The sequence below is a fragment of the Lampris incognitus genome, chromosome 2 (assembly GCF_029633865.1).
Source record: "Lampris incognitus isolate fLamInc1 chromosome 2, fLamInc1.hap2, whole genome shotgun sequence".
NCBI classification, from domain to species: Eukaryota; Metazoa; Chordata; class Actinopteri; order Lampriformes; family Lampridae; genus Lampris; species Lampris incognitus.
The window spans coordinates 24,942,786-24,952,095 of NC_079212.1; the positions used below are offsets into that span (position 1 = coordinate 24,942,786).

The 9,310-nt window shown below is 44.3% G+C and overlaps 1 protein-coding gene across 1 annotated transcript in view; it reads right to left on the reverse strand.

Moving 5' to 3' along the window:
- Positions 1-9,062, reverse strand: part of LOC130107269 (ankyrin repeat domain-containing protein SOWAHB) — a 21,875-nt gene extending 12,813 nt beyond the window's left edge. Inside the window, exons 1-4 of the mRNA XM_056273790.1 lie at positions 8,624-9,062; positions 2,126-2,187; positions 1,085-1,345; positions 1-72 (exon numbers count right to left, since the gene is read on the reverse strand). The exon at positions 1-72 is cut by the window's left edge and continues 27 nt beyond it. Coding sequence (XP_056129765.1) covers positions 1-72; positions 1,085-1,345; positions 2,126-2,187; positions 8,624-8,756 — 528 coding nt within the window. The 5' untranslated portion in view covers positions 8,757-9,062. The remainder of the gene's footprint in view (positions 73-1,084; positions 1,346-2,125; positions 2,188-8,623) is intronic.
- Positions 9,063-9,310: the final 248 nt, after the last annotated feature.

Sequence of the window (9,310 nt, forward strand, 5' to 3'; positions counted from 1 at the left end):
ATCTTCCCCGTTACTGTGTGCCAAGGGATCCTCATTTTGGCAATCGGCCATTTCCATTTGTCTGGGATGGTCCTGCAAGACGAGAGACACATAATGAACAGTGGAAATAGAATGCAGATGTGTTTCTCTGTTGAACGCGTGGGTTTAGAGCTTGTGTTTGACTCACAGTGTACATTTACTGCATGAGCCAACATTGCTGATGACAAAGGCTGCTCAAAGGCGATGTTTAGCAGAGAAAACTACCGGTCAAGCTTCACAGCCAGTATTCATACTTCGCATGAAACCCTCTTTGGCTGTTGCTCTTTTCCTGCCTTTATCGTCTGAGTGTACAAAGATAATGTTTGCTTTAGCATTTATCTACACAAACTACAGCCATGGGCACTTAACCACTTTAAAATGTGTTAATCTTTCAAAGCTACACTCAAATGTTCGCGTTCTTCATGAGAACAATATGTGCTGCAAAAGCACTTCACTTGGATTAATGCGTATTTATCCAGTGTACGTTTTTTTATTATTCAACAATAGACCAGGGCTGTTTTGCAAAAAGCTTTAAACAACTCTACCCCTGAAAATATGTAACAGTTTGATGGTTCCTATATATATATATATATAGATATGCACACACACACAAACACACACACACACACATTTCTTAACAAAATAAGAACTTATGCATAACTTATGTAGATGCACATTGCCTGTGAATTTTATATCCAATCCACAGAAATGTCACGAAGTACAGTCACAAGCCAGACAATAGAAGGCAATGCACCATAACAAAGATGCCTTGTTTGCAAACTGGCACATCAGTAAAAATGTGTGCTGTGTACCAGCTGCCAGCAGGTACCGCATGTACGGTGATTCTTTAGATTCAAGATTCATCATTTATTACATCTCATTATATTATATACACATTATTTATTGCATGTTATTGTGGACCATTTAATCTCAGTTTATTTTAATAGAAATAAATTATCCAGCAAATAACAGAATATTTTACCGGATTGTGTTTTATTCTGTTTTATCCTCTTCGACTGTGATTATTCTATTTATTCTATGGCATTCGTTTCTCGTGTGACTGTACCTGGACTGGCGATTCTGTCCCTCCACACCACACCATCTGAGCAGGCGTCCTGTCTGCAGGCGGAGGAGGAAGACCAACATCTTGGAGCCCCTTCTGGGCTGATGAAGGAGAGGTGGTTTCTGTCTCCTCCCACTGTACGCCGGCCTGGTTTCCGGTCAGGTTGGCATGGCTCTGTCCGTCCCCGTCTGTCCCATGAAGCTCTGTGTGTCGCTGCAGCAGTAGCTGTCTGTATTTTTTCTTCAAGACCAAATACTTCTCACCCTGAAGAAAAGACAATATCAGTTTAACAAGTGGAAAAAAAAGAAGTCTTGTTTGTAGCATGCCTTTCAATGGGGCGGTACCTGGGCTGAGTTGATTCTGCAGTGGTATTTATCTGCGAGCCAAGATGCGCTCAGAGAGCAAAAATAGCTCATTACGAGAAAGATGAGAAGGCGGCGATCCCTGGGGAAAACTAGCGGGTACATTCAGTACTGTAAAGACTCAAAGCAAACAGAGTTGAATACGCTTCGTTTTTGACCTCACAGTGATTTAGCTTAGCCTCCTGAGTCAGAGCCATCTCACACATTGACCGCAGAGCACTTTCAAACTGAATGCCCACATGACCTATTAGTGATTCTTAGTTTCCAGTTTCCTGCACGGTGTAACAAAGAAATCTATCACCAGATACTTACAGATGACATTTGCATACAGTCCAAGGGACCTCATCAGTCTTTCATAGATTTTTTTTTTAACTGATGACAGATTTTCCTATTTTGTCCTTCCTTTTCCACTTTAGAATCATTGTGTCTTTATTTTGAGTATCTCTCTATATAAATTCTATGCAAATTTCACATGTGAACTTACACCCCTTTCAATAAATTTGAATTGTACCTTGTAATTTAGCTACCAAGGGAACATCATCGCAGTATAATTGTATGTGCGTGTTTATTCCTGTGTGTAGAAATATTCATGCAGAACATGTGTTTATACGTCTCTGTGGGGAGAACAGATGCTAAATACTTAGGAGAGCCAAATGATCAAAACAGTTTCCAGTTTACTTACGTTCTCTGATTTCACCACGGCAATTCTGTCGATGATGAGTTTGAATTCCTCCCTGTGTTTAGCTGGAGGGCGAAAGAAAATTTTGGCATGAAAAGAGGTAAACTAAATATAACTCCTTGCTTCTTACACAGTGCTCAACTTTAATGTTTTAGAGTTTGATAACTGGTACCAGACACTTCAAGAATAAACAGAACTAGAACAGAATTTTAGGCCTCGATGTTTGATGATGATTGACGTCTTTCAAACCCAAGTGACGAGTTTAAATATTGACCAGACACACAGTTTCAACCAAAGCCTTCTCAGACGCAGACTCAGCCAGGACATACTGGTGCCTGTTCAGGATAGGCATGCAGTTTGCGAACTGAGGTCTGCAAGATAAGATTTTCTGTTTAATCCTCTGGACGTAACAGCGGGGAACAAGTCTATTGCAACATGGAGTGGTGTCAAAAATCAAAACAGTTCAGGCTGCATCAGTGAAGGCCAAAATCCAAGTCTCTTTAGGCCTACAATTCATCATTTCTCTGGGAACACAAAAAACAAAAAACAACAACAACTACAGACTTACAGACAGGCCACTGTCACATCTGATATAGTTACTGCACTTATAACTGTTAAGCAGATATTCAGACTGCAGTGTAATGTGTTACTTAGGGCTGCTTCCGTCATCAAGCAAAATAGGCAGTTAAGCAAACATACTATGACCAGCCATGAATTGTTCCATACATAGGTATTTCAGCAATGCCTAGGTATGTGCGGGTATGTCGCTATGGACAATTGAACTGTTTCCTTTTTCCTGACCTCAAAGGGAAGAAATATTTGTGGTGAGATAGTTGCATAGTTCAGACTCACAACAACAGGAAAACCAAACTTCTGTCTCAACAAATGCACATCTGCCTCTCCAGTGTGACTAAACCAGCACATGTCCAATTATTCATTAGCCAGATTTAAAACATGCGTCAAACAGACACATGCACACACAAGCATGTAACACACACCAGCAGCACTTAAATCCACGATCGTTGTATTACCCACCATGCCCCAATTTTGCCCAATCCTGATGAAAAAGCTCTCCATTAGAGTTCCAGATGTAGTCATGCATGTGGACTTATTATCATTACAACACTAACATCACAATTATGACATGAAATGCTGGAGGCAAATGCTATGACAGACCTTAAGTATGTGGAAAGCATTTTCCTAATTGGATAGCCATGTCAGATGGCACACCAGCAAAGCAGCTTCCTAAACCTCTGTCAACAACTGCATTGCTAACAGCATCTGGGCATACAAGCTGACAACTGCAACACAAGGTCACCCTGGATAATCACTTGAGAGGGTAAAAATATGTTCACCCCAGCTTTGTTTCAGGTACTGCCAGGAAACACTGGCATTGCAAAATGTGCTACTTTATGACAGGTTTGTATGTTTCTTAAGGCAGCAAATTAAACAACCACACTACATGCACCAGTAAATAAGAAGTGTTTAGCGGTTCTGCAGCAGCAATAGCCTGCAGTGTTGCCGGAAGCCTAATATTCCAATTATAATCGATTCAAAAGCCCAAACAGAATAAAACTGCACCATATAAACACCTCAGTCAGAATACACAGGCCCAAACCAATTGAAATGTCAATCGGTTGCAGAGGGGTAGTTTAAACCTTTTCATAAACCAATCAAAAGAAAACTTGTGCCATGTAAACGATTTTTAACCTGTTTACTTTTTCTGTATGTGTTCTTTCTGCACATGCCCCCCATCTTCATATAAATGCTTGGGGATTTACTTTTCTCCACCTCCAAAACATGTCGGCTTCCAAGCTGAACTGCAGAGGTGGGGTAACTGTCAATCATTTTTGAATTTGGCCCATCAGAGGCCTACAATCCTCTTTCACTCAAAAATTAATTCAGGGTGGTTAAAGTTAGGGTTAAGGGTTGGGGTGGGTGTCGACGCACCCACGCTCCAGAGCCATGTTTGTCTGCAGCTACCCATTACTCAAAGACTCCTGTCTCCAGAGACACCCAGCTCGCTAAACTGGACATAGAAATTGAATGAGAGTGGAACGTACATTCCCATTCAAATCAACATAGCGGGATGGTTAGAGCAGCAGCCATTTTTATTTGAACCGCTGCCATTGCAAAGAACTGTGACCGCGGTGTAATTGTACGATTCATACTGGAAACCAGGGTTGTTCTACAGATGTGCCATGTTGCATGTGCCATGCTGCTATTGTTGGCTTGCGCAGGCGCAAGGTTGAGGTTGACGTTAGAACAAATCGGGTTTCTGGTATGGGTCGGGTAGTGACATGCGGGCTAACTTCCATATAAACTGACTTGCGGCAAGCATAATCGTCGCATGTGCTGTGCGAAGTGTGCAACTGCACAGGGCCTCACACCTCTACCCAGCAAACAAAAAATGTCCCCAGCATGTCCCCTAAAGGTCCTCTCCGAACGTCCGGTAAATGTCATTGTGTTGGGTTTTCATTACGTCACGGGGACGTTATTGTGGAACGGCCCGAGGACATTACAGGGACGTTAGGGAAAAGACCTCTAGACGTCATGGGGACGTTATTGTCGGACGTTCAAAGAACATCTCGAGGACATTACAGGGATGTTAAGGGAAAGTCTTCTAGATGTCCCTATGACGTAATGAAAACCCTACACAATGACATTTGCTGGGGACGTTTTTTTTTTTTTTTTGCTGGGTAGGGCCTCACGCCTGGCCTGTAATCCTGCAGTTGTTTTTTTAAACTCATCATCAGCCACAGCAACGCCCTCCAGCTCCTCCTGAGGGTTCCCAAGGTGTTCCCATGCCAGATTGGACATTTAGTCCCTCCAGTGAGTTCTGAGTCTACCCCGGGGTCTCCCCCCAGTTGGACATGCCTGGAAAATCTCTCAAGGAAGGCGCCCAGGAGGCATCCTAATCAGATGCCTGAACCACCTCAACTGGCTCCTTTCGATGCGAAGGAGCAGCGGCTCCATCCTGAGATCCCTCCGGATGTCCGAGCTCCTCACCCTATCTCTAAGGCTGAGCCCACACACCTTATGGGGGAAACTCATTTCAGCTGTTTGTATCCGCAATCTCACCCTTTCGGTCACTACCCAAAGCTCGTGACCATAGGTGTGGGTTGGAATGAAGATTAACAAAATTGAGAGCTTTGCCTTCCGGCTGAGCTACGTCTTCACCACAACGGTCCAGTACAACGTCCGCATTACTGCTGATGCTGCACCAATCCACCTGTCAATCTCCCGCTCCATCCTACCCTCACTCATGAACAAGACCCCGAGATACTTGAACTCCTTCACTTGAGGCAACAACTCATCCCCAATCCGGAGGGAGCAAGCTACCATTTTCCGGTAGAGAACCATGGCCTCATACTTGGAGGTGCTGACTCTCACCCTGGCCATTTCACACTCAGCTGCAAACCACCCCAATGGGCACTGGAGGTCGCGTTCTGATGAAGCCAACAACCAGAAATCCTCCTCCATAGCCTTGCCGAACTCCTCCCACACCCACGTTTGCTTCCACGACTGCCGAAGCAGCAGCCCTTCTGGCCTCCCAGTACTTGTCTGCTGCTTCAGGAGAACCTTGGGCCAACCAAGCCCGAAAGGCCTCCTTCCTCAGCCTGATGGTTTCACTCACTGCCAGTGTCCACCAGCAGGTTCTTAGGTTGCCACCTCGACAGGCAACGATGACCTTATGACCACAGCTCCTACCTGCCGCATCTGCAGTAGAAACTTTGAACATGGCCCACTCAGAGACTCAATGTCCTCAGCCTCCCTCGGGATACACGAGAACTTCCTCTGAGGTGGGAATTGAAGACCTCACAGACAGGGGTTTCCGCCAGATGTTCCCAGTTCACCCTCACTACACGTGAGGTCTGTCCGGCAGCCTTCTCCGCCATCTGATCGAACTCACCACCAGCCTGTGATCAGCTGACAGCTCTGCTCCTGTTGTCACCCGAGTGTCCAAAACATACAGCCACAGGTCTGATGATATAACCACAAAGTATATCATCAATCTTCAGCCTAAGGTGTTGTGGTACCAAGTACACTTATGAACTACCTTATGTTTGAACATGGTGTTTGTTATGGCCAATCCATGACTCGCACAGAAGTCCAATAACAAGGCACCGCTCGGGTTCAGATCAGGTAGGCCGTTCCTCCCAATCACGCCCCTCCAGGTTTCTCCATCATTGCCCACGTGAGCCTTGAAGTCCCCCAGCAGAACTATAGAGTCCCCAGGCGGAACCCTATCCAGGACACCACCCAGAGACTCTAAGAAGGCCGGATACTCCAAACTGCTATTCGGTGCATAAGCACACACAACAGTCAGAGTCTTCCCCCCAGTGACTCACAGTCGTATTTGTTTGAATTCAGCTGAAAAAAATTTTTGACATCCAATTTTTGACATCACAAAGGCAGTCTTTAAGTAAGCTCATCATTCCGGGGTCTGTGGATCTAACAGGCAGGTTCATCTGCGTATCAGCAGCATAACAATGAAAGGAGACACCATATCTAATGTGCCCGAGGGGAAGCATGTATAAACAAAATGAAATTAGTGCCAAAACGACCCTTGAGGCAGACCATACTTAACAGAAGAAAATGAAGAGACATAGTTGAGTATGACATAGTCATACCCAATTTCCCCTTGGGGATTAATAAAGTATTTCTGATTCTGATTTTGATTGTTCACAGAGACACAGAACCTACTATTCAACAGGTAAGAAGAAAATCATTCTAAAGCTGTACCAGATGATATCCCCACCAAGTGCCTCAGTCTGTCTAATGGATGCCGTGATCGATCGTGTCAAAGGAGTACAAAGATTGAGCACATGCCATTGGTAACCTTAAGCAGGGCAGTCTCAGTGCTGTGATACTTCCAGAACCCAGATTGAAACTTTTCAAATATGTGGTTATTTTCCAGAGCAGAGAATCATTGCTTGGACACTACTTTTTTCTAAAATGTTTGATATAAAAGGCAACTTGGAAATTGGTCTATAGTTTTGAGGGAGATAGGGATCCAGCACAGTTTTTTTTCGTTTATTTTTACAGTGGGTGCGCATACAGTTTTGAAATAACTGGGGACACAACCATTACACAAGGAACTGTTATAAAGCAAACAGGGCCTGACACTCTCATACATGACACTGTTTCTAAAAGTTCAGACAAGTTGATGGGATAAAACTGAGTCAAACTGTCTTGTTGTGGGTGAGGGACTTCAGAATAAGTGGAATTTGGAGTAATAGAAGCTGTAATTGACTCCACTTTATCAGTAAAATAAGACAAAAACATTTGTCAATCAGCATGGCTATCAGCTGGGGCACAAGGAGGGGCTGGATTTACTAGCTGATCAACAGTGTCAAATAAAAAAATAATCTAGGGTTATGTTGAAGGGAGTAATGGGTTCTGAAAAAAAGTGTGTTCTCGCATCCTCAACCATACCATAGTGTAGTAATAACTCCTTCGTAGTATTGTAATGCACTTAAAGACCAGATTTATCTATTTCTGACATTCCCTTTTAGAGCTGTGAATATTGTCGTTTATCCAAGGCTGCTTTCTTTCTGAGGGCTTAGACCTAACCTTTGGAGGCACCGTAATATTTAGTGAAGACAGGCAGATGGAATTAAAATGGTCAGCCAGTGAATTGGTGTGGGAATATTCAGACAGGTGTCGGCTTTGACTATCAAACAATGCGCAGAACCTTGAGATGCTTTGCTTATTAAAGACGCGAGTACACAAGAAGCAGGGTGAGGCAGTATTAACAGCGGGCGATTCAGCGTTAAAAACTACACATTTGTGATTGGATACAGCCATATCCAATAATTCCACAGAGGGTATTTTTGCACCCAGGGTAAATACACAGTCCAGCGTATGGCTACGGTTATGTGTTCGTCCGCACACATACCGTTTGAAGGTAAAAGGAGCAGTGTCGGTGCATGTAAACACCGGACCATATTAGATCACACCCCATGTGAACAGTCGACCCGAAACCTTCAATCGGAATGGTTTCAATCTGAATGGGGGGAAAAAGAAGAGTGCATGTAAACAGTCGTCTACAAATGAGCCTTAAATCGTGAAGCTAATAATGGTGACAGGTTTTGGTGGCGTAAAAGCCATGGTTTGCCCATGGCTGCTGTTTCCAGACAGCTACAAGTGGTCTGCAGGAAACGAGAGTCCCTGCTGGAATAGCGTAGGGTCGCTGAGCCCGTAATATAAACCAGATGTTCGGCTTGTTCCAGCGGAATGAAACTGCGTTGGAAAAGCCATTCACGGAGCACCTTCTCTGACTACGAGGCGGAGAAGGGTTCATCATATCGACCCGTGTGGCCCGAGTGAGAGTTTGTCGAACAAACGAGTGAGGCGAGCCACCGCTCGATCGGAGACTTTTAATGTCCGTTTCATCCCCCATCACCGGGGGACATAAATACACCATCCGTGTCCTAGCCTCTGTCGCCATTTTCGGGCAAATCGTCATCGCGGCTAGAGAGCTTGATCGTTACTTACCGCGTAATTGCAAGTCCGTGTGGCCAATGAAGGGCTTGTATGTCCTCAGTATATCTGCATTTTTCACTCTGCCTGAATGACCTCCAGCTGAGTAGAAATACTCCAACAGCGACTCTTCACTGACATCACTCATTTCAGATGAATGGGTTTTTTTTTAATTTCAAAAAACGTTATTTTGTACCGAACAAATGTTTTCTTGTTTAGCTAATTTGGTTGAAAATGTATAAGTGGGTTTTACATGTCCAACTTTACTCCACCCAGACGAGTACACGGACCATGCTGCGTTTCCTCCTATTTAACCCTTTACTGGCCCTCAGACTGTAAAAAGAAGGTCTTGACACGTCCTTTTTGGGCTGTATTGGCGACTCTTGCGTGTCCCTAAAACAAGTATCATGACTCGCTTAATTTGACGATTGGGTGGGAATATGTTATTCAATCGTTTTACCCAAAATGCAAAATGAACTCATGGGGGGGGGGGGGGGGGGGGCAGAGTTTGGAGAACCAGTAAATGTCTTTTCTCCAAACTGTACATTTCGCAACGGAGGTGAACATATCCCAAAAAATGTGTTTTCAACTCCCCTTTCCTCCTCCTCCTCCTCCTTTTAATATTCCTTGTCCGTGTGTGTGCCCATTGTGTTAACGGTCATGCACGTTTGCAGTGTGAGGTCCCTGTGTGTGGCTCTAACT